The 25,960-nt window shown below is 48.4% G+C and overlaps 1 protein-coding gene across 1 annotated transcript; it reads right to left on the bottom strand.

Annotated features, from left to right (window-relative positions):
- Nucleotides 1-10,495: 10,495 nt before the first annotated feature.
- On the bottom strand, nt 10,496-11,712 carry LOC147659625 (myb-related transcription factor, partner of profilin-like). Its single transcript, XM_086951596.1, has 2 exons — nt 11,148-11,712; nt 10,496-10,797 (listed from the first exon to the last, which is right to left on the bottom strand). The coding sequence occupies exons 1-2, from the start codon at nt 11,710-11,712 to the stop codon at nt 10,496-10,498; spliced, it is 867 nt and encodes a 288-aa protein (XP_086807722.1).
- Between the last annotated feature and the right edge of the window lie 14,248 nt (nt 11,713-25,960).

Genomic DNA, 25,960 nt, shown 5'->3' with positions numbered 1-25,960 from the left:
CTGCAGAGGAGCACAGGTCAGAGCAGGGACCACGTTTGTTCCAGTTGAAAGTTTGCCTTCAGACTTAAAAGTTTATCTGGAGGAAACTGGTTGGTCATTGTCAAGTAGTTGACGGGACAAGCTGTAAGTTTGATCTGATGCAGAACTAAATGATGGCAGGTTGTCAAAAATCCGGTCCCCGCACCATCATCAACAAAAGCCAGGGTACAGAGTACGTCCAGCGTGAACTGGTCAAGTAGGACGTTGCAGGAAAGGCCTCTGGAAGCTTGTTTTGGCCCTGTAGCTCAAATTAAAAGCCCCTTGTAGGGTGCCGGGTTCAAGGTAAGCAGGTCCACAATTTAATTAGGATTCCTACAGTACGACAGTCCTTCTTCTGATCTTCACAGCTTCAAGAGTGTTCTGAGAGAAGTACTAGGGATGGCACTCTTATGCCCAGTGCCAGACTGAGGTTGGGGAAACTCCCTAATCCATGAGGTAAAAGTTCCCAGGGCTGATCCAATGGACACCATTTGGTGGTCACCAGGTGTTGCAGCTGAGACCCCTGGCTTGCCCCACGTGACCCCTGACCCTGCCTCTGCAACACCTGGCCTCAGAGGTGGCAACACCAGTGCCAAGAACACAGGAAGGGCTCCATATCCCTTATTTTCTACCCATTTTTCATTATCCTAATAGTAAATAAAGTTCTATTTTTCACTATTAGTGTAAACAAATAGAGCACACTTAGCTGGGATGGGACCTTTGCTGGCAGCTGTGGTAAGTAATAATAGCTTTAAATGAATGTTGTGTGCATGTTTGTGGGTGAGAGTGTTTTTATGTGTTAGAGATACCGTGGGTATGTGTGAGCATGTGTCTATGTGTGAGCACATATGTATGAGTGAACATGAGTGAGAGTCAGTGACAGGTAGTGAGTGGGATTGATGGAGATTTAGGCCAAGATTTACTATTTTTTGATGCAAGTTAACACTGCACCAAAGCTGATGCACTGCTTTGCATCAAAGAGAGACAAGGATATGGTGCAATTCTCTCTCCTTGTGTGCTTGGTGCACTTGTGGCAGCCACTACCCGAGGCATTTTGGTAAATCGACTTCCATGGGTGACCATACCCAAGTCATGTCAAAATGTGTATGATGATTTGGAATTCATACAGGTCCATATAAAAAAGACACTAGTATCTACAAAACCAGATCTCACAATTGATAATAAACAAAATAAAATGGAGAACGACCTTTACAGCACGGTCTTTACACCGCGGTATGATTACATCACGGTCATTACAACGTAAGTCGTTACAACGACTTGCTTGAATGGCAGTCTAAGCTAAGAAACAGTATGATTTACTATTCCAATACCTTCCCTACTGTTATGTAGTTTGGAGTTGGAAAAGTAAATGATACTGGGGCAGATGTATCAAGTGTTTTGCATGTCGCAAATGCTGCGAATCGCAATTTCGCAGTGTTTGCGACATGCAAAAGTGCAATTGGGATGTATCAAAAAAATCGCATCGCATAATAAGAAATCGCATTTTTGCAAATTCTTAATGTGCGAGAAATGAATATTCGCAGAATTTTTTGCGATTTCTAATTTAGCATTTTCGCACTTTAGCGAAAATCGCAAGGCAAGAAATCGCATCGAGATGTAAGAAAAAATCGCAAATAGCGATTTTCCAAAAAACGCACTTTATAAAATCGCTAATAACACCAGGAGGCTGCGCATCCACGCTCTTGCCCAGAGAAGACAAAGGCAGGATAGAATTTTCCGATTACGCATTACACTTTTTCAGCAGACTCAGAAGGAGATCTATGAAAAATACAGGCTACATCCTCACACCATTCTTGACCTCATTACTGAATTGGAACGTTTTTTGGCACACCAAACAGCCAGAACACAATCAATACCAACACATGTGCAGACATTGTGCTCACTGCACCTTTTGGCATCTGGCTCTTTTCAAACTGTAATTGCAGAGGTTGGTGGAGTGTCACAGAGTGGCCTATCACATTTTTTCCATCGCTTCCTGGACGCAATGATAAATAGACTCCAATATCATATATATTTCTCAAATACACAGCAAGCCATACAGGAAACAAAGTTGGATTTCTATCATATTGCAAGATTTCCTCATGTCATTGAATGCATAGACCGAACCCATATTGCCATCACTCCACCAGCAGCCATAGAATATGTATTCCGGAATAGAAAAAGCTACCACTCGCTGAACATCCAGATCATATGCAATGAAAAATACATTATCAATGACATTGTTGCAAAGTTTCCAGGGAGTACACATGAAACTTACATCTTCAGACATACCGAGATGGATACCTGCTAGGTAAGTAATACACATGCAAACATCCATCCATACATCCATCCATCCATCCACCAATATGGACTGGAACATACAATTACTAATTCCTCCATAATATGCAGGTGATAGTGCCTATGCAGTGCGTGATTTCATACTCACCCCATACTTGAATCCTGCAAATGCAAGTGAAAAACGGCACAACAGGGCACACCGGTCTACACGTGGGGTGATTGAACGTACATTTGGAATCCTGAAAAGCCGTTTCAGATGCATACACAAAAGTGGAGGTGCATTGCAATACAATCCAGAGAAATGTTGCAAAATTGTGACAGCATGTGTAATGCTGCATAATATGGCTATTCACAAAGGCACAGAAATAGAAGTGAGTGACTCTGACACATCTGATGATGATGACAACCCTCCACAAAGAATGGCAGTGGCAGGAGTAGGAGCCATGGCTGGTCGTCAAAGAAGGGCAGAGATTACACGTAACTATTTTTAGGTAAGAAAAAATACTACACACCAATATCACTTTGCTATTGTTATTTTAATTCTGAACATGCAACAAGTACTATATGTTTGACTCATTACTTCTAATTTTTGTGAACTTAAAAAAGACATAAGTGTTAAAGAAAATAAGAAATTGTCTCTATGCATTACTGCTGCATAGTAAATTGAACACTTTAAAGTCATTTTTTTTTTTTTGTAAAATTTTAATTTTGAGAAAAACAAGAAAACACAGGGAGGCCACCGAGGTGCCGCACATTTCCCCATGCAGTGGGCATAATCCGGAGTCATGAAGCATCAACATCTCATAATGACATAGGCATATCAAGTTCGAGATCACGTCCCCGTATCCATACAGCTATATAGCAACAGTTCGGTGAGTCTCTCAACGGGCTTGTGCGCTATAAAGGCCACGCAGGAGAGCTGTCAGGCCCAAGCTCCCACATGTCCAAGTCGATCAAGCCCTGGACCCAGCTACATGCACCTCAGTGTACCATGAACCAGGGAATAAAACTCCCTCCCCCCCTCCCATGGTGGCAACTCCAGTCATACCAACACACATTCTATCATTCAGACTAGACTTGAAACAGGTGTAGCGACCTTAAGGACGCAGTGCATACAGCTGATGGCAACCCCTTAGAGAGGAAGGTAACCAAGGGGCCCCACTGATACTGAAAGTTCTTGAAATTGCCGAGGAAGATGTCCGCCATTCTTTCCAAGCTTAGGAGTTTCCAAAGTCTTGCGTGCCACAGAGAGATTGCTGGTGCCTCTTTCCGTTTCCAGGCAGCGGCCAGCGTAAGCTTGGCAGCTCCTAGACAAAGCCACAAAATCTTCTTGTCTGTCCGAGTCTGATGTTCCAGGCCGGGTTCACGCAGGCCTAACAAGACAGAAGCCATAGAGTCCTCTACGGGGTAGTGGAGAATATCCCTGATGTGGGAGAGGATTTCCTCCCAGTACGGCCAGATCACTGGGCAGTCCCACCAAATGTGGCGGAAGTCCCCGAGGAACCCACAGCCCTTCCAACATTTATCGGAGGTAGACGGGAAGATGCGGTGAAGCCTGGTTCGGCATAGATACCACTGCGTAAGGGTCTTGAGATGGGCTTCCCTTAGGTGTAGCGAATGGTTAAACGCCGTCAGGTCCCGCCACAATGCCGACCACTCAATATCGGAGATATCTCTCCCTAGCATCTCCTCCCATTGCCCCATGTAGCGAGGCCTAGGTGACACCACCGATTTGAGCAAGAGCTGGTACAGGAAGGAGATGACACCCTTCATGGCAGATGTTCGCAGAAGGAAGGCCTCGAATGGCGACGGAGGTCTCGTAGCTGCCTCCAGTACACCAGGCGACGTGGCCCAATGAAGCAGTTGTGCATGACGATACCGGTCGGACAAGGGGACCCCGTAGTCCCTCACGCAGTTAGCAAAAGTGAGGGGATCCTGTCCGTTAAACAGGTGAGTCAAGGCCCTGCAGCCTCCCTCCCTCCAGGCGTTGAAGGCCCCCTCTCGACATGCCGGCGGGAAAGCCGGGTTAAAGTGCAAGGGCGTGAACGGCGAGGGGAACGTAGTCCAGTGTTCGTCCGAGGCCAGGGTGTCGCATACCTTCAGAGTGGTACCCGTGGGGGTACTGATATAAGCGTTCAGAGGGCGATCCTTCTTTGGCTTCCAAGCCAAGTCCCAGACCGATCTGCCAGCCACGCTCCGGTCCATGTGCAGCCAATGTTTTTCTGTTGTTTGCTGCGACCACTCAACCATCACCCTCAATTGCGCCGCTTTATAATAGAGCTGTAAGTCAGGGAGTCCCACTCCGCCCTTGGACTTCGGCCTACGCAGTACCACAAAGGAAAAGCGTGCCCGACCCCCTTGCCATACAAAACGCAATATCTGAGTCTTGAGACGCCGAAAATAATCGCTGTCCAGAGGAATGGGCAGGGCTTGAAATAAGTACAGATATTTAGGGAGGAGAACCATTTTTATAGCATGAATTCTACCCAGCCCTGACAAAAATTTAGGTTTCCACCTGTCCAATTCCGCTCGGGTCTTTGCTAACACGGGCGGGAAGTTGGCCGAGAATAGCTTGCCCACTGTTGGAGTCAGGTGGACCCCCAGATAGACAATTGAACCATCGGCCCAGGCCAAAGGTGTCAAGGGCCGCACGCGTTCCATCTCAGCCTGCGAAAGAGTAAGATTCAGGATATGCGATTTGCTATAATTAACCTTGAAGCCGGCCACCTCTTCATATTGCAGCAGGATCTCCCTGATACAAGGCAGCGAGTGTTCCGGGTCTGCCACAGAAAATAAAATATCATCCGCGAAGAGCGTGATTTTATGTTGCTCTCCCGTAAACGGAAGGCCCCAAACCCCCTCATGCTCTCGCACCGCCACCGCCAAGGGCTCAATGCTCAATGCGAACAGGAGGGGGGAAAGAGGGCACCCCTGCCTAGTGCCTCTGGAGTGCGGGAAGAACGCCGACATGTGGCCATTTACCGCTACACGATACCTAGGACCGCCGAAGTTAGCCCTCACCATGGTAATAAACTTTTCTGAAAAACCAAAGGCCTCCATCGTATTAAACAGGAAGTTCCAGTCCACACGATCGAAAGCCTTTTCGGCGTCCAACCCCACCTGGACCGCCGGAATGCGAAACCTGTTTGCCTTTTCAATTAAGCGAACCACCCTACGCGTATTATCGTGAGTCTGGCGCCCTTTGATAAATCCGGATTGGTCAGGATGTATGATCGCCGGCATTAAGTCTTGCAGCCTATGCGCCAGGATCGCCGAATATAGTTTAGCGTCTATGTTGAGGAGCGCTATGGGGCGAAATGAGGTACATTGGGCGGGGTCCTTCCCAGGCTTCGGCAAAACCGTTATCATCGCCTCCGCCAGGGAACCGACTGAAGAGCCGGTCTCGGCCATGCTATTAAAGAGGGATACCAAAAAATCACAGAGGTCGGTGGCGTAGGTTTTGTAAAAAACGGCGGTATAGCCATCCGGCCCAGGAGCCTTGTGTCATTTTAGATTCTTGCTAGCTTCAAGCACTTCCTCTCTGGTAATCGGGGCCCCCAGAAGCTCGTTCCACTCGTTAGATATCTGGGGGAGGGGCAAGCACCGCAAATACTCCCTCTGAGCTCCCGTGTCCAACCTGTCCCCCGTGTAGAGGTCCGCATAAAAGCAGCCAAAAATGGCCGCTTTCGCTTCGTCCCGATGTTGTACCACACCCGTCGCATCTCGAATCCCACCGATGTATTCTCGTTCCCTCCTGTCTCGTAGTTGATGCGCCAGGTGTCTGCCTACCTTGTTCCCACAAGAGTAAGTTTGTCTTCCCAACCTCAATAGTGTGAATTCGGCCCTATTATTGTAGTGGGCTCACAATTTCCCTCGGACTGCCGTCAGGGGTCGGAAGGTCACTCTCGAGGGTTTGAGCTTGTGAGCCTGTTCGAGTTTCGCCAACTCAGCCTCCAGGTCCTCCCGGTCCTTTCGCCGCAACCTATTGAGGTGTGGATTGAGGCCCAGGCATGTGCCCCTGACGGGCGCTTTAAAGGCGTCCCAAGTTTTGGAAACCGAGGTGTCGGACGCTGGATTAAGCTAAAAAAATTCCCGGATAGCCTCCCGTAACGCCTTATTAGAGGTATCATCCCTTACCACCGAGGCTGGGAAGTACCATTTCCGTTGCCCGTCACCGGACGGCGACCAACGAAGGCTAAGCACCAGCAAACTATGGTCAGAGACGGAAAGTGGAAGAATGGTGGAATCAAGAACATCCCCTCTAAGAGCCTGGATAAGGAAAATGTGATCCAGTCGGGAGTAGGAGTGATGTACATGAGAGAAAAATGTGTAGTCCCGAGAGGTAGGATGGAAAAAGCACCAACCATCAACCAGCCCTAGCTCCCCCACCAACTGCTGCGATGAGACAGAAAACATCCCGTGTCAGCCCTATGGCCCCAGAGCTATCCACTGTTTTGTCCCATACCAAGTTAAAGTCCCCCAAAAGGAACAAGTGCCCTTCAGCAAAATCACCCACTCTCTGCAGCAGACTTTGTAGGAACTTGTTTTGGCCAGCATTTGGGAGATACACTACCACAAAGGTACATAGCCGCCCTTGAAGGAGCCCCTTCACCATCAGCCAGCGGCCATCCTTATCATTGCGCACTGCAACAGGCTGGAAGTGCAGCGCAGCGCGGAAGAGGAGCGCAACCCCCTATGTTTCGTGGATGCCGAAGATCTGTATATAAGGGGATACGCCCTATGCCTAAGGCGCAGCTCGTCTTTGCGCGCTAAATGGGTCTCTTGGAGCCCTACAACATCCAACTGGTGATCAGTCACATATTTCCATACTTTCTGTCGCTTCTGCGGAGAATTCAGGCCCTTAACGTTCCAAGTCCCTATACTAACAGGCATATGGAATAACAGATCAGGACGCTCTACAGCCACCTCATGAATCTCCCATCCCATATTCGAGAACCCATCAGTCAAAGGCAATGCAGAAGGGCGACTCATCTCTCCCCCCCCCGGCACCGTCATCCTGGCAAATAGCCTTCATTAACTGTGGCACCGTACCCTCCCACTCCACGCACGCCACACTCACCCACATCCATCCCGGCCATAGAAGCCAAAGAGCATTCACGTCGCCACCATGAAACCCCCATGCAACCCCCCCAAGCCCACCCCACCAACCCCCCCTGAAACAAAAAAAACAATAGGAAAGAACTCAAGGCACTACAACCCAGTGTACTTAACACTCCCAGTAGAAGGTAGAACGGAAGAATCCTCTTGGGGTGGGGCCGGGAGACCACATCAGGCGCCCCCAGGGACCACGGACCGGGGTGTCTTCTCCAAAAGTACATTCAAACCCACGGTACCCGAAGTCACGTGCCCATCCGGCGCCTGCCTGCTGTTGGTCAAAGACTAAGCAGCTCCTGAGCTTTGTTGGGAGGACGCCAAAGTCGCAGAGGCCACTGAAGCTACAGCCGCCCCCCTCTCCTGCAGGCTAGTCGAGCGGTCAGGCCGTCTGGTATCCAAATCCGGGCCCACCCTTTGCCAAGAGGAGGAGCGCCTGCGCCTCCTGGACGGAGAGCCACCCGCGGCCTGTGATGGAGGCACATCATCCAAGCCAAGTAGATCCTTCGCCACTTGGAGGGAATGGATCTGCGCCAGCCTGTTCTCCCACCGAAAAATAATGCGGAATGGATGGCCTCAAGAGTAGGAGATGTAACACTCCCGAAGAAAGGTAGTCACAGGGCGAAACTCCCGCCTCTTCTGGAGGGTCGTTGCCGCCAGGTCTTGGTATAGCTGCGGCCTGTGCTCCCTAAATTGCAGTGAAGCGATGGTTCAGGCCTTCCGCAGAATGCGTTCTTTCAGTTGGAAGTCATGAACGCAAACTAATATGTCCCGTGGCGGCCCCCTCTCCTTGGCAATCCAACTCTGTGCACCCTGTCCATCCTGATTTCCTGGACGTCGTCATTGCCCAGCATCTGCAGTAGAAGGGCCTGGACATAGCCCTGGAGGTCCCCCGCCTCCCCGTTGCACGGTACAGCTCGAATGCGAATATTGTTCCTTCGAGAACGGTTCTCCAGGTCTTCCGTATGGGATTGGAGGTCCAGGTTTCGTTCAGTGAGTCGGATGATGTCTTTCTGCAACTGGTGCACATCATTTGCCACACTCAGATCATGTTCCTCCAGAGTAGCCACCCGCTTCCCGATACCATCCACATCCCTCCGCACCTCTCGGAGGTCCGATGCAAGTTGGGCACGCAGCTCCGAAATGTCTTCCTTGATGGAGGTAAAAAGCTCCGTCATGAATCCGACTTCTAAGGCGATGCGCTGGCCCCGGGGATGCCGGGTGCAAGGTAGACTTTGACGCGCCGTCCTTACCCGCCTTCCCTTTGTTGCGGGATGCGTTCGACATTGCGGCACATCTCGTGGGGCGCAGTGAGCCCTTCGCTGCTATGGACGACTCCGGCACTCCAACTGTCCGCCTCCTCTCACCATCGCCCAGTGCTGGTGCGTCACCCAAGTTGCGCTATCCAGTCCCCCGCAACGGCCCTCATCAGGTGGTCCCAGTGCCCACTCCAGGCGCCCTCGGTACTCCGCTCTGCAGTGCGGCAAGAAGAGGCCCAGGTTCAATGCTAGGCCGGGGATCACAGGCCTACGAATCACAAACGCCACCACTCCAGTCAAAGCCAAACTCTGATGCTCCCCTCTTGCGCGGCTGCGGCCGATCACTCCGTTGACCCAGGTATTCAGCGCCAAGGCAGGGCCAAGCAGACCCCAGCTAGATGCCCAACTTCTCAGGAGTAGCGCTCCAGTAGGGCCCCTCCACCATCCAGGGCGCCTCGGAGTACCCTGGGCAGAGCCAGAGGGATGAAGAGCTATGTAACCGGGCCCCCACAAGCTGCTGGGCCTTCAGCAACTACCTCCGCCGGGCAACAGTGACCACCCGCTCTCCTCTCGGGCCAGCTCCCCAGGTACTGCGCGGCCAGACAGCTCAGGCCCCAAGGATCAGGGCCCTCCCGCCTCAGGCCTTCTCCTCGTCCCCTCCTGTGGGGTGCTGCCGCCCGATTCCAGGTCCGCCTGGCCCCCAAGTCCAAACAACCCCCCCGAGTCCGGGCCGCTAGGGGTCCAGGGACCTCCCTCAACGCACCTCCAGGTCAGCGGGCCCACCAGCAGTCACAGCTCCAGGCCCGGGTACTCTCCAAGGGCAGAAGCAGGCAGGGAAACCACAATCAGGCCGCTCCGCCAGATCGTAGAGACCGGGCCAGGGGGAGGGGAAGCCGCAAGCCCGCAGCACTCACCAGCCTCGCCGCTCCGATCCACGCTCCCCCCGCCGGTCCCGGCCTCCAACGTGGTGCTGAGGCACTGCGTTACTCCGTGGGGCCGATCGCCCGCTCCACGTCTCCTCTCAGACCCGGCCTGTGCTATTCCGCCGCGGACCGGAAGTCCGGCGTCTCCCCTCACGGCAGGCCGGGGATTGCAAGGCCGCTGCAGGGCCGCAGGTCGCCGCCGCTACCGATTCCACTCTCGGGCCTCCGCGGCTATCACCGAGACTCCGGACCTGTCCCCTCGTCTCCAGGAGCACAGCGGGACCCAAGCAGGCGAAAAGCAGGCCGCCAATAGTGCTGGAACAATGCTAAGCACGGGCTCGGCGCTGGAGGGACTCGAAAGAGCGTCCTACTCCGCCGCCATCTTGGCCACGCCCCCCTAAAGTCATTTTTTACGCTGGCGGGTGGAAGCATGTTGCTCCTGTGGAGGAATGGCCTCTTGTTCAGGTCCGGTAGTGGAACGCCTTCCACTCCTGCGTTGCACCATGATGTTAGTTGGGCTGGGGTTGTTACTACTCCTACTGGAGTTGTCCTCGCTTTCTCCAGAGCAGAGGAGAGCGCTTGCACCTGATTGAGTGGTTTGCATGGTTTCCAGGACCAATGTTATTTTGTCCACACTCTTTACAACTGCACGTGTGCAGTCACTCAATTCACACTGCATGTTGATGCTGCGACGTGTGAAATTGCTGGTGACTGCACATAGCCTGTTGATGGCCTTGGTGTATGTGTGCATCCTATTCTGCGCAGCCTGTGCAGCCCTGTTTCGTGCCTTTTCTGTTTTTAAAAGTGTCACGCAGAGTTTGTCAATGGAAGCAGCCATGCATTCCTGGTTTTTGTTTGACTTCAGTAGCTGCCTATTAATGGATCTCAGTGCCTTATGTTGTTGGCGTTGCACCTGAAGCATGTTCTGCTCAAGCCCCGCAAACACTGTGACTCCTTCACTTTGTCCTGTGTTATTTCCAGATGCATCCAGACGGAATGAGCGTGCCAGCCTTGGTGTTTGGGATTCCTGTTGTGCGGCTTGGGAGGACACTGTGACTGTCTCTTTGGGAATGATTCAACAACTGAATTTTCATCCTGTACCATTGGTTCTAAAGGTGGTACACATCGCCGCTTCCTTTGAATGGTGACATGTTGCACAGGGGCATTAGTGACTTCATCTTCATTTTCTGACGTCACATGGGGAGGTAAAATTCTAATTCATTATCAGTCCTGGCCTCACTTGTATGTCATGTGGATGTAGAGTTCAAAATATGAATTTGTGTTCATGACAAAATAAATTAATTCATGGCAGACTACTACTTGTACTGCATTGCTGCAGCATACCGAAGTACTACTCATGAAAATAACATGAGTGACTATGATTGAGAGTGTTACTATGTCAAAATGACTACCACTCCCATAATGCATTGCTCAGTTCTTGTTTCACAGTATGACTGGACTACTATTCCTCTGACATGCAGAGCACACACACACATTCTTTGTACACACACATGCATGCAATTTGCAGTCCTCTTACCTTGTGGACTTGCTGTGGGTTCAGAGCTGTCAATGGTAGCCACTCCACTCACACTTTCAGGTAACAGTGTGGATTCAATCAGTTCCTCATGGGGTGTGGGTTTGTCCACAACAGAAGTTCCACCACCTGTTTGGTTTGCCTCCTTGATCCTCTCAGCAAGTCTTTCTTTAGATCTGAGTCTCATGTCATACCACCTTTTTTTGATTTCATCAATGGAGCGTGTGGGGACTCCTACAGAGTTAACTTTCTCCTGGATCTCCAGCCAGATTTTTCTTTTCCTGGAGTCAGGTACTTTCAATGCTTTTTTCCCAAACAGGTCCTCATGGTTACACACCATTTCTTCTATGAGCACTTCTTGCTCCTTTTCGGAAAACTTCTGCTTTCTTTTCCTCTTTTCCAATGCCTGCTCCTTATGCGCCTTCTGTGACTCCATTGCTCTCCAAACAGGTCTGCTCTGCCTCGGCACACTCTTCCAACTGCCACTGGGTGTGGCTCTGGGTAGCAGGTGCAAGCAATCACTGGAACTTCCTGGTTGTGATGTCATCAGCCTGTTCCTGCATTGCATGGTTCCCGATTTTGCGATTTCTTAAATTGCGATTTTCGCTATTTTAGAAATCGCAAATAATTCGCAGAATATTCTGCGATTTTTAAGGAATCGCTATTTTATCGCAGAATTCTTCTTACATACCATTTTGCGATTCCGATATAGCGATTCACAAAAAATTGCTATTTAAGACTCGCAAAATGTTTTTTTTATACATCTGCCCCACTATTCCTAAGTCCAGTGCCTTCCAGCGCAAGTCGTTGTAATGACTTGCGTTGTAACGAATGCAATGTAAAATACTGATGTGTTAATGTATGCAATGCAACGTCATACATTCAAATAAAATACATGCCTGAAACAGCCAGTATACAGATCACACAGATGATTATATACAAAGTAATATATATGACAGAAACAATCAATGTACAAACACACTACACACATATAAAAAAGCCTTGGCTAATAAAGTGCAAAATCACTATTGAATAGCGAGAAATGCGGAACCTGATCAACGTGAAGAATATAGCAGGGACAACAGTGTAACTCTAGTACAGTACTTCAGTATAATTCAGTGCAATCAGCTTTAGGCAATTTAAATACTGCAATTAAGCATGGGCGAATTTTGCGAATTCGCGATCTGCGAATTTGTGGATTTGCGAATTCCCGATCCGCAAAATTCGCGAATTTGTGCGAATTTGCGGATTTTTGTTTTTTGCGTGTTCGCGGGGTTTTTTGCGTGTTCGCAGGGTTTTTTGCATGTTCGCGGGGCTTTTTGCGTCTTCGCGAGCCGCTTGCATAGCGAAGTTACCCATGCAGTCGTTTATGGGAGAGGGAGAGATAGATAGATAGATAGATAGATAGATAGATAGATAGATAGATAGATAGATAGATAGAGAGAAAGAGAGGGAAAGAGAGAGGGAGAGAGAGAACGAGAGAAAGAAAGAGAGGCCGGATCTCTGAAGGGCCAGATTCCTGAGTTGCCCCTACAGAACATACAGCTTTTTATTTTTAGCAAAATGCATATGAAAATTGTGCTGTAAAGGTCTCTTTTAGTTTAACCCCTCCTGACAACTCAAAATGGGTGTATTTGCCATCCTCTCCCTTCTTCCTGTTTTTTATATCTGTAAGTGCTTCCTGATGAGGTTTAATTCCTTGGACAGGTGCCTCGTTGCCTACTTGTAACTATTCTCTGACCCTGCTTCAAGGGTCAGAGCAGGGTCAGAGAATAGTTGCAAGTAGGCAACGAGGCGCCAGGAAGCAATTACCAGCAGGTGTCCAAGTTGAAGTTAATTTGTTTGTAACCCTTTTGTAAAAGGTTACAAAGAAATTAGGTTCAACTTTCGCACCTGCTGCTGTAACCCTTGCTTGGCTGAAAATTCGTCCCCGCTGATTCGCGGATTTTACCGCGATTTCGCGAGATTCGCAGGTCTCGAAATCGCGGAAAACAGCCTATAAGGCATACCCTTACCTATTGGATACTTTTCGTTCAAACTTTGGAGGGCTTTGATATTGTCTAGAGTACTACAATGCTTAGGAAAGCCAGCCTGCTCCACAGGAACAAAATTATTAACAAAAGTCCATTCCTGAAGGTGAAGAAGAATACTCTTGGCGGACAGTTTCCCAATCCCATCCAATAATGCAATCTGCCTAAAGCTGGCAGGAGAGGTTTTAAGATCCTTTTTTGTATAAATATGGCACTTTGCTTCCTTTCCAGGAGGACGGGATAGTCCCATATACACAACAGTATTGCAACACCGGCTGGAGAAAAAGGGCCCATGTGGATGTGTGGAAATATCTTGTTTAATAAGAGATATCAGGAGATCATCATGGCACATCGCCTCAGAGTACCTTGCACCTTTAATAAAACGTTCTATCTCCTTAAAGGAAGGAGGGCCATAGACATTCAGTAAGGTAGGCTCACTAATCGAATTCCAAATGAAACCTGCCACTTGAAATTGATGCATAGTTCTATGAAATATATTGGATCCATTCTGCGTCGGATATTAAAATGTCTCCAGCCATAACTCTGCAATCACAGTATTCGTCTATTACTGCCCAAGATTTACGCGAGTCACCAGAAAGTGCAACCTCTCTCAGCTTAATCCATTTTTATTCCTCCTCTCCTCTACGTTTGGGCACCTTCAGTCTCATTCTCCCCACTTTAATCAATGGATTTCCCTTTGCCTCAGTAGTGATGACTGCCTAAATTGTTCCCTAACTAGAAAGTTTAGCTCCTGATTTAGCTTTTTTTACCTTCTGAGAGGTAGCTACCAAGAGTTTAGAGCTAGTGGCTCGATTCTTATTCCCACATGATCTAAATAAAATTATGTGCTTCTCAAATCAGGCGATAGGTTTTTCTTGTGTAGGACCGGAACCCGCTGTTTTAACAAGTCCTGTCAAGTGTATAGAATTTTTATTTGACCAAAAGGTGCACCCATTTGTTATATTAGACAATTGTGCCATTTCTGGGATTCCAGTACTCGGGCACCTTGAGGTTCAAATTGTGACCATATAAAGAATACTATGATCACTCAGATTCGTCCTCAATACCAAAAACTGTGTACAAGCACCAAAAATTTGGTAGGATACCATAATATAATCAACTAGTGATTTCCCTCCAGAGAAATGAAAAGTAAAAGAAACTGAGGAATCCTCTGGGAATCTCCAATTTAAAGCAACAAAGTAATTTCTTCTCAGACAACACCAAAAATGTAAACCTCACTTGCCTGATTTGTTATAGCCATGCAAAATTGCCTCTGGGACACTCCATACATCGTCTAGCTCCGGGTTACTAAAGGTCGAAAAGGAGCAATTTGAGATTTCAGCATTACAATCTCCCACCACATTTATCAGTGTGCATTCTTCTAATGTACTTATATTATAAACAAAAGAGAACATAGACACAACTAGAGAGTCAGATGACCACCCGTGGGGAATACAAATATTTGTCAAAAGAAAGGATGAATACAGTCCTCCTATAACATTACCCAGAGCCAACTTTATACACATGCAAATTTTGGAGGGATGGCCAAAAACCAGAGGATTCCACTTTATACTGACGCTAAGTAAAATATCGAAACCTCCACTGGTGTGACCGTTTACTGTAGGTTTTGTTGCACAAGTGAAAACAAAATACTTCTCATATTTAAAATCGGAACAAATCCAGATTTCCTTTAAGAAAATTATCATTAGATGGAATTGCATTAAAAAGTTTAGCTCAGAGTTAGGCTTTCCGAAGCCTGCCATATTCCAGGAGAGAATTTTGCCCCAGGGCCTACTGCTGCAGCATAGGAAGTTTTATTTTTCTTTTGGAGGCGTTCAGTGTACCTGCTCCTCAACTTCAGGGAGGCAACTCTAAAAAGCGTGAGATCAGTGGAGCGAAATCGATCTTGGTGGACTTCGAACCGCAGTCGGCTTGTGTGCGTAGGGTTAATCGCTCCTTGTGGAATGTCGGATTGCGGTCGGCTGTCGTGGAAGCATCTCGGGTGTCTTGGATCCGGAGGTGAGGTGTCTGGGGTTGTGGGGAGTGCTGAGCAGCTTTTGGAGCATGGTGGGTGGCCAGAGGTGAGTGTTATAAGGTCCCTTGGCCCCTGCTGGACCCTGGTGGCAGTACAGTGACTCCCTGGTGTTAGGTGTGTGTTTGGTAATTCGTTGACTCAACGCCTCTCTCTGTGATCCAGGTTTCGTGTGCGGGGTACTGTCTGGGGCGCGCTAAGCGTGGGCGGCGAGTCGTTGTGAGCCGCGGAGTAGGGGTGTAGTTCACGTGCTTTTATCACAGTGGTAGTGTTGTGGGGGCTGTCGCGCGTCGGGCATTCATTAATTTAAATTGCAGCAGATACTGGTGAGTGGGGGTTTATACTTTGCGTGCTTGTAATTCCTGGGAGTAGCATGCTAGCAGCGGGTTTTTGAGTGGTATAGACTCGCAGAGAGAAGAGTTCAGGCCCGGACGTCCTTCGTATCCATCAGCTATTCGGGACCCAGCATTAGCTCGCTGTGGGCTGTCTTGGGCATTCCGCCGATTTACAGCGCATTTGGAACTAGTGTGTCTCGTTGATTTGCAGTTTTGTCTTCGCTAACCAGTAGTGACACCAGGCATCTGTTTTTAGGACAACGGGGTCCCGTAGTAGCTCTGCCTTACGTGCTGGTAAAGATTCAGCAAGTTGCTCACTGCTGACCTGCTTAGACTTCACGCACCGTTCGTGAGGTGGTGAATAAACACAGAATGCCACCCAAGCGCAACCAGAAGAGAAAGGAGGGCGAGTCAGAAATAGCACAGCAACTAAAGCTAGTGCTAGGCAGGGGTGATGATAGTGAAGAGGAGCACAGCGGGGAGGCTCCGGTGTCAGACAGTAAGGAGGTCCCTGAGACAGTGGCGGGGGTTCGCCCTCATAGAACCATAGTCCCGCCAACGGCTGTTTTTCCTCCACTAGTAAAGAAGCCCAGGGTGAGTAAGAAAGGAAGGGAGGCAGGGAACCGGATGAGCAACCTCCTGCTCCTGCCCCCCGGCAACCCCTCTGCACCAGTACTCCCGCTGTGTAGTGGGCCCGCAGCGCCAACACTCAACTGACAGAACCAGTGCTGCCATTGCGTCCAGAGCTGCCAGCTCCGGACCTTATTGTGCCCATAAGCATTGTACGTTCATAACCGGTGCCCAAACCGGCTCCTCAGCCTCCTCCTTATGTACAGCGCCAGCCAATCAGTGTGCTACCAGAACAGGGACGGAAAGATGTTGGCACAATATTGGCAGAGATTAGAGGGGTTTTGAAGGCCCTGACACCAGCTCCCAATCCCCCAATCCCCATAATACCAGAAGTAGTACCAGTGATAGTGCCAATCCCGCAGGGGGGAGCACCGAGTGGAGTAGTTCCCACCACCCAAGGACAGCCGGGAGCAGCAGCGGAGGGAGGGCAAGCACCCGCAGCTAGTATATTGGTTACAGTAACAACTCTTTTGGCGCAATTGGGTGCACCCACAGTATGGAATCAGACTGGCAGCGCGACTGTAGCACCATGGGCTTAGCCGACGGGCACAGTGGGGAGTGCTCAGTGAGTTAAGTAAACAGGTAGCCCTCATGAGCAAAGCACAGGAAAAGGATTTCAACCCGCCCCTCTGGGGTGGCGGGTCAAGTGGCCCCAACGCAACCAGTGACGACAGGCTCCACTGCAGGTAAGGCAGTGGAGTGCTCAGGCAAAGAAGTAGCTAAAGGGTGTGCAGCACTTGTTGGTCATGATTCTCTGTTATCCATCCGTGGTAAGTTGGCAGTACATGTTATGCTGGAAACAAGAGAGAAGATTTCGAAGGGTGAATTTGTTGATATATTCTCCTTAATTAGACCAAAGAGGAGAGAAGTAGAGTCTAGAGAAAAGGAAGGGAAAGAAGGTTCCTTCAGAGATAGAAAACCAAGGGTAGAAGCATCAATCACTAACTGGTTGTTTGGTTTCAATGTTTTTTTCCATTTTAATGTTGGAAAAGAAGCCGGAATTGGCTATACCCCTGATATGTTATGCAACTAAGATTTTAAAGGCGCAGACAATGTATGGGGGAGTAGCATGGTTGGATTATGATAGGGACTTTAGATGGGCCAAGGTAAATGACCCTGACATGGGCTGGGATCAGACAGAGGTACATGTATGGTTAGAGAGCGTCAATAATAAATTGTCCATGAAACATCCCTTTTGGACTTCCCAAGGGGGCGCAAGGGAGAAAAAAGGAACGTGGTGGGCTTTTAACCGAAAGACGTTTACCTGGCCCACAGGTGCATGTAAGTTCAAACACGCATGTGCATACTGCGGCCACCCTTCCCATCCCAAGTTTAAATATATTAAGAAGTCCAAAGAAAAAGGGAGGGAGTCTAAGCCACCACCTCAACAGTAAGCTACCCAAGCCTGTTGATATATGGAGGCTGATTTTCTGGCTGAATCAGTACCCTGACAGGAAGGCAGCCAAGACATTGTATGAAGGGTTCTCCACAGGCTTCCACATTCTAGCACAAGGGGTCCCCCCAGTGGATTATTGCAATATTCTATTGTCAGCGCGCATGCAACCTATGGTGGTGTCGCAGAAGGTCGATAAGGGAAAGGTGGTGGGGCGGGTGGCTGGCCCATTCACTGCTCCTCCATTGCCAGGATTTGTGTGTTCACCTCTGGGCGTGGTTCCTATACAGGAGCCAGGCCTGTTCAGGAGGATTCATAACTTATCAGCAACGAAGGTGGGCAATAGCGAATGATGCCATAGATCCGTCCCTGTGCTCAGTGACATATACTTCCTTTGACACAGCACTTCAGAGGCTGCGCGACTTATGGCCCAACACCTTCATGGCAAAGACTGACATTGAGTCAGCTTTCCGGCTCTTGCCGGTGCACCCCGAAGATTATCATTTGCTAGGTTTTCAGCTGAACTCCCAATTTTATTATGACAGGTGTATGCCAATGGGTTGTGCGGTGTCATGCAAATACTTTGAGATGTTCAACTCTATGCTGCAGTGGGTGTTTGTCTTCAGAACAGGACACAGGGACAACGTACACTACTTAGATGACTTTATGACCATGGGCCCCCCAGCATCAGGAAAATGTGGCCAGGTCTTGAGCGAGCTAGTAGCGATGTTTGAAGAGCTGGGGGTGCCATTGGCCCCCGGCAAGATGGTGGGTCCGGCTACTAGCATGTCTTTCTTGGGCATTGCGATTGACACAGTAGTGGGGGAATGCAGGTTGCCATCGGACAAGGTAAAGGCTTTCTCATAAGCAATAGATTCTGCTCTGGCGGGTCCCAAAGTCACGCTGCATCAGCTTCAGGTTTTAGTGGGCCGGTTGAATTTTGCCCTGAGGATCATCCCAATGGGACGCCCCTTCTCAAGGTCAATTGCACGCGCAATGGGGGGTTGACGCAAAAGCATCATCACGTCCGACTGCAGGCTGATGTGCGGGAGGAACTGAGGGTATGGCTTAGTTTCCTGAGTGACTTCAATGATAAGGTAATTTGGCCAGAGCCGGCAATATCCAGCATGGAATTGGGCTGCTCACTGACTAAGCAGGTAGCATTGGGTTTGTAGCAGTGTTGGGGTCCCACTGGTGCAGGGGCGATTGGCCGGCATCCTGGCATGAGAGCGGCTTGACCAGGAACATAGCCTTTTTGGAACTATTTACTATTATAGTGGCAGTTGACATTTGGGCTGGATTCTTTAAAAACAAGTCAATACGTTTTTGGACAGACAACATGGCGGTGGTAGAAGCTATCAATAGGCAGGGAGTAAACATTGTTTTGAGGCTGTTAAAACATTTAGTTTTGGCTTGCTTAAAGCTCAATCTGCTTTATAAAGTGGCACATATTCCAGGTGTGGAAAATCAGGCTGCTGATGCTTTGTCTCGCTCTAAGTTGCAGGATTTCCGAAGGTATCAACCTCAGGCAGAGGAGCAGATGACTGTGTTCCCGACATCTATGTAGGAATGGAGCCCCGGCCTAGCTGTGCTGGTAGGAGCTTCATTGAGCGAATGCACTAGAAGAACTTACCAACAAGAGTTCAAAGCATACATGATATTTACTAGGCACACTGGCCGGGTGGCTCTCTTTTCCACAGGGGCGCTCTGCAAATTTTTGCTCGCTCTAAGAGACCAGGGCGCACGTGACAGCGATAGGCTTCTTTGCGGAATTAGCAGGACAGCGCGACCCCGGTGCAGCTTTTGTAGTGAGGAAAGCACTGTCAGGCTGGGCGAGGCTAGAAGGGCCAAAAAAGATAGTAGAAGGCCATTGGATGTGAAGACCCTGGGGGACATTCTTGGGGTACTACAGTTGGTATGCTCCTCTTACTATGAGAACATCCTTTTTGGGGCTGCATTTACCTTAGCTTTTTGTGGTGCGTTTCGACTGGGGGAGTTGGTAGGGACCTCCAAATCAGATCAAGCGGGGGGCTCCAGTGGCAGGATGCAAACTTAGTCCAAGGGGGCCTGGTGGTTGTTTTGAGGAAATCCAAGACAGACCCGTTGGGGAGGGAGCCACGATTTGCTTGTCCTCCGCACAGGGGAAGGGAATTTGTCCGGTAGCTAGGATAAAAACATACTTGGTGATTCGTCCATCAGGGACTGGACAGGCACTGTTCATACATGAACAGGGTGAATGCTTGTGACAGTACCAAATCAGGGCAGTCTTTAAGCGGGCGCTGGTGTGTCTGGGTCTGGATTCTAGTGGGTATTTGTCACACTCATTCAGAATTGGGGCGGCAACGCTGGCAGCGGGCGTGGCTTACCAGCTGAGGCGGTCAAAACGATGCGGCGCTGGTCATCGGCCTGTTTTAAGGGCTATGTGCGGCCCGAATTACTTTAGAACAACGGATCGATATATTGGTATGACCATGCTGACGTTTCCATTTCTCTTTCTACTACTAGTATGTCCTTAAAGGTGATATGGGTTTTGGGACATTCGTTTGTGCGGCGTGCCAAAGTTCGGCTACGGCAGAAGCGAGTGTCGAAACCACCGGGTTTAAAAAGAACAGCTTTCCTATGGCGAGGCGTGGGCGGCCTGTGAATTCGGCAGTTGCGGCAGCTGATTGAAGAGACGAGAGAGCACGAGGGACACCAGTCCCCGGATTTGGTTATCCTGCATTTGGGCGGAAAAGACATGGTAGAGTTGGGACGCATGGCAGTCAGGGAAGCCTTATTGACCGAATTTGCCTGGATAAGGAAAGCTTTTCCTAATGCTCGTATTGCATGGTCATGTATGATACATTGCGGGACATGGGCCACTGGAGTCAGATTTCGAGCTATGAACGTGTCAGTGAGGTGCCACAACGGTGAATTGGTCAAGTTGTGCTCAGGCCCGGCCCGCTTGTGTCATATTCCACATAGACTAATCACAGGAGACCTGATGTTTCACCATGACAGCGTGCATCTGTCGGACATTGGCACAGATGTGTGGATCAAAGGGATTTGGTCTTTTGTTCAGAACGTGTTTGCAGGTGGGAAGGGTGAAGGACCTGTGGGTCCTGGTCACCCTAGTGGCAGAAAAGAGGCCACAGAACATTGATTTTCAGGGTTAACGGGAGGCCTGCTTACATACTCACGAGGTCAGCACTGAGGGGAGAAACGGTAAGCTCTCCTTAGGGAGAATGGGGACACCAGCTGGGGAAACAAGGGCACCAGGTCACACAAGCCTCCTTGGCAGCCTGGTTGTAGAGGGGTGGGCCCCCGGAAATGACCACAAGGACCGAGGGCTGGGGGCTCACCGCTCAAGGACGCAGGTGTGTTGCGCCTTGCGTGGTTCTCAGATAGGGGATGCAAGCCAGAGGGCCCCTTGGTGCTGGAGTAAGCAGCTATTGCATAACCGGTGGTTATGATCAGTTATAATACTTGTAAATATTAAAAGTGTGAATATTGAATTTCAAATGTGAATTTTGTAAACCCTTTTTGTCATGTTTTTGAAGGTTTTGATGGTTGTTAAACATGGCCGTTTTACCCACACCCTTAGACTGGCTAGTTTGATTGTGGGATTGCATGATGTTGGAGCGAGGGACATCCTGGAGGGTCTGTGCTCAATGACAAGCACAAGATCTCAGTGAGCGCTCCTTTAGGGCCCGGCCCCCCGGAACCACGCCACACCCCCATAGTCCATTCCAGTAGCCTGATTGACGACTGGCCGGAAGAAGTACTTCCGGGTCACCCATGACACGCGTCCGGCCGGAGCAGGGAACATTAGAGGCGAGCCAGGTGGGGCTATTTAGGCCCTGGGTCCACTCCTGCACTTCGTCTTTTCCCACTCTTGACTCCTGGATCAGTGGAACGAAATCGATCTCCCACCCACTAGTCCCTGAGATTAGTGGTTTGGGGGGAGGTTATGAGGGGGAATGGCGGAAAAGAGGCCACAGAACATTAATTTTCAGGGTTAACGGGAGGCCTGCTTACATACTCCCGAGGCCAGGACTGAGGGGAGAGATGGTAAGCTCTACACAGGGAGAATGGTGACACCGGCTGGGGAGGCAAGGGTGCCAGGTCCCACAAGCCTCCTTGGCAGCCTGGTTGTAGAGGAGTGGGTCCCCCGAAATGACGGACAACGACCGAGGGCTAGGGTCTCACCGCTCAAGGACGCAAGTGGGTTGCTCCTTGCGTGGTTCTCAGATAGGGGATGCAAGTCAGAGGACCCCTTGGTGCTGGAGAAAGTGGCTATTGCATAACTGTTGGTTATGATCAGTTATAATGCATGTAAATATTAAAAGTGTGAATATTGAATTTTAAATGTGAATTTTATAAATTCTTTTTGTCATGTTTATTATTGTTTTGATGGTTATTAAATATGGCCATTTTACCCACACCCTTGGACTGGCTAGTTTGATTGTGGGATTGCATGAGGTTGGGGCAGGGGACATCCTGGGGGTCCCGGCTCTAATCTCCCAGTCTAGATTCTGTGACACTCTTGTCCTCATATCCCGCAATATTTTTCACTCAACTTCCTGTGACACTACCAATAGAGATTATGATTTCCTTCAGATTTACAGTCCCTCTGCTATTAGATACAACTCTAACCTTGATGCCCACCCTATGGTTATCTAACTGACCCTCAACAATATCCTCAAATGGGAAGAGATCAATCCCCTCTTTCCCGAAATAATCAACATTAGCCAGAATTAGCATTACAATAATGCTAGAACTGAATGTTACTCTGGAACTTGGAAGTTTGCTTCGAGGATACAGGAACATGCTATGAATGTCTCTACTTGATACTAGACTCAAATCCTCAATATCTTTACTAGCAAAGAGGGAGACAAAGTTCAGGGTATTAGATAAATAGCATGGCCCTGGACCTGGGAAAAAAGGGGCAGCCTCCCCATTAAGAATCCTCCCATTATTTAGATCAATCCGTACAGGGAAAGAATTCACACATGAGAGGACTGTGGGAGATCTGTCCAAGATCTGCCCTCCCTCTAGGGGAGCTCCATTAACTTCAACTTCTGTACTCACCAGTTTTACAAATCCTATCCCAGCATCATTCTTCACTGTTCCAGTGCTCAACCCACCACAGTTATTATGGTTTGTTACCCCCATAACTGTGATACCCTTCTCCTTGAAATTGGTACTTCTGATATGATAGAATAGGGGGAAGGTTATTTACTTCTAGGGACTCAGACTCCTCACAAGTAAGAGGTCCAGCCTTCATCAACTCATTTACTTTTTGAGGATTAATAATGGAATCAAACTCCTCAGGGGCACTGAAAAAACTCAGTTTTTTAGGTGTACACTTAGCTATGCATTGGATCCTTTTCTTTTTCTTCTTCCAGGATTTAATCCTATTAAAAACCCAAGGGAGAGAAACACCTTCAGGGGAGAGCCATCATCTTGTTTAACCTGACAGTTTAACACCAGGAGGGTTATTTTGTAAGACTGCAGCCTGGGCCAGATGGGAACCCCTTTAAAAAAAATCGGGAGAACAGGTGGAGATTTCTTAAGTATGGATGCATTTACATTCTTCCCTTGAGCAGCCTGACGTTGGGCCCCAGGTACCTGGTTATGGAAGAAGACACAAGACATATTGATGGCGTCAAGGATATCTTTGGGTTACCCAATAGAGGTGGTCTCTGGACCATCAGAGTTACCCACCCGCACACCCATTTCTACCACCGCTTTTAATACCATTATCTTAGTCTGAAAAGACTGAGATCTCATTTCAAAACACCTTTCTGCTTTCCCTAGACATAAACCAACAGAGGTGAGGTGCTGCACCCCTCTAAGAAAGGGGGACAACACATCCAAAACATGATCGAAGTTAGCAATACAAATGCAGCAACACGGTTATGGCTTAAGATTCGCCTGCACACTGTTTTTCCTAAGCGTTTGAATTATGCTCACTCTTCAGGGCAAACATAAAGAAACCTGTTTTTTTAAAGTTAAGATCACCTCAATATAAAAGAAACTTTGGTAAGTTGTCATTCATACATTTGAGGAGGTATGTAACTCCACTTTGGAACTTGGTGTACCTATGATTACATACTAAACCAATGGTTGAGTTTGTTTACTTGTCTACTTGATCATATGACATACAGGTAGGAGTATACTGCCCTTTATGAACATCGGAAAAGAGACATCACAACAATAGATAGGGGGGACAGGAATGAATTCATATTCTAGGATGGAGTTTAGTATAACAGAACTTATAGGATTAATATGACAATCTTGAGCCAGTATACTTGAGAATACTGTGATACAAGTATATCATACTTGTGTATAAATGGGTGCTAGGACAAATGGCCCATTGAAACAAAGAATTACATGAATTTACCATTTGTACTTTTGAATAAGTGTTTGTTGTATAATGTTTGTACATCTTTCAAGATTTTTATTGCTTGTATAAAATTAATTCCTGCCTATTTAGATTTTAATATGAACAATGAATAAAATCAATTTATGGTATATAAATCATGTAAGAATTAATACAGTTTTCAGGAACGTACATTTGTGTATGTTAAATGTAGACTCTTTGGTTGGTGTTTTAATGTTTTTTCTTTCTGACAAATCTGAAGAAGTCCCGTGTGAATAGTGATGAAACACGTAGGCTGTTTGTTTGGACATGTCTAACTGTTTTGTCTAATCTCTTGAAGACTTCTTGAATAAAGATAACAAAGAATTTATCAGGATGTGAAGGTTTTCATTTTAAACAAAAGGTATTGGTTTTGGTGTCTCATGAATATAAACAGTATAAAACATGTTTTGAATATTATATAACTCCAAGAAGTTGAATTCTGATGCTTCTAAACATTAGGATCAGAGTTAGCCACTGAATTATCCAACAGAGCCAAATTGAGGAAAAAATCCTCTCTAAAGAATATAGGATATCAGAGTGAGCCCTCCCCCCACCATTCCCATCGATATCCACGTTTGATGACCACATGGGGCTTGTGCTCCTGTGCTTGTAGAGACATCAGATTTCAAGGATTTCAGTGAGCCTAAAAAAGAAACACTCGAGGAAGGTGTACTGTTATACAAAGTTGGTAATAGAGGACGACTGAAAGGACAGGCAGAAGATGGACTCAAGGCCATGTCTGATGAACTGGTGATTTTCAATTAGCCTCCACCACTCAATTTTTCTCCATGAGAATGGCAATGTCCGGCAAAGAAATGTCCCCCAATACATCAAGCTCACGGCTACACACAAAGCCTCATAATCCACTGTGAGTCACTTGAGATGCCTCTTTAAGTGGGACTTAACATTTAGGGCACCAAATAAGGCCACAGGACTCCTTGGCCCAGACATAAGCACAGACTCGGAGTCCAACTTTATACCAATGGTATTTGAATGTTATGTTATGTTATGTTATGTTATAGGGGGGTTTTGTATAGCGCTCAGCTACTCCAAAGGAGTGTCCCGGCGCTTTCAGACCAACAGGTCAGCAACTAACACATAACACAACAGGAAAAAGGACCGGCAAAAAAAGAAAACAGAAAACTAAAGACAGAACAACCAGGTTTTAAGTCCCTTTCTAAAAGCAAGCAAATTGGCAGTGCTGCGGAGTGATAAGGGAAGAGTGTTCCAGAGCTGAGGAGCAAGCCGTTTGAAGGAACGTCCACCAGTCCGGGCTTTCTTTACCGCTGGCACCACCGCAAGAGAGAGAGATTCTGATCTCAGGGCCCTAGTAGGTTTGTAAAAGGCTAGCCTTTTCCGAATGTAGGTTGCTCCCGTAGAATAGAGCGCCTTGTGGGCCAAAGTAAGGGTCTTAAAGGCAATGCGCTTTCTGACAGGGAGCCAGTGCAAGGTGGATAAAAGGTCAGAGGCACTGGCACGGCGGGGAAGACCATAAATGGCGCGGGCCGCCGAGTTCTGGACTACCTGAAGACGCTGCAGCAGGTAGTCGGGCAAACCCAGGTAGAGAACATTGGAGTAGTCCAGTCTCGAGCCAATGAGGGCATGGACGGTAATTTTGCGATGGTCAATTGAGAGCAGAGGGAGAAACCTCCGAAGCATCCTAAGCAGGCCAAAGCAAACGCCCACAAGGCCAAGAACTTGGGATTTCATCGTCAGGCCGTTATCAATTTTGACCCCCAGATTTTTCGCCACGGTGGAGGAGGATACCGGTGGAAACATGTCATGCGGCCACCATTCCTGCCAACTCAGGTCAGATTGGCACCCAAAAAAGAGCACCTCAGATTTTCCAGGGTTACACTTAAGACTATTGCCCTGAAACCATTCAAATACCGCTCCCAGGCAACCACGAAAACTCTCTCCATCGAACTCAGCCCCCTTTGCACACGTGAAAAGGAGCTGGGTGTCGTCGGCGTATGATATTATCTGGGCC

This window comes from Lissotriton vulgaris, unplaced genomic scaffold (assembly GCF_964263255.1).
Source record: "Lissotriton vulgaris unplaced genomic scaffold, aLisVul1.2 SCAFFOLD_3071, whole genome shotgun sequence".
Lineage (NCBI taxonomy): Eukaryota > Metazoa > Chordata > Amphibia > Caudata > Salamandridae > Lissotriton > Lissotriton vulgaris.
The sequence above is the reverse complement of the archived record's forward strand: the minus strand, read 5'-3'. Positions and strand labels throughout refer to the sequence as shown.

Bases quoted from the DNA above. Each gene is read 5' to 3' on its own strand.
- LOC147659625 (XM_086951596.1), bottom strand. From the start codon at position 11,712: ATGCAATGCAGGAACAGGCTGATGACATCACAACCAGGAAGTTCCAGT. The intron at 10,798-11,147 runs GTAAGAGGACTG...ATGTGACGTCAG, and splicing joins ACCCACAGCAAGTCCACAAG to AAAATGAAGATGAAGTCACT.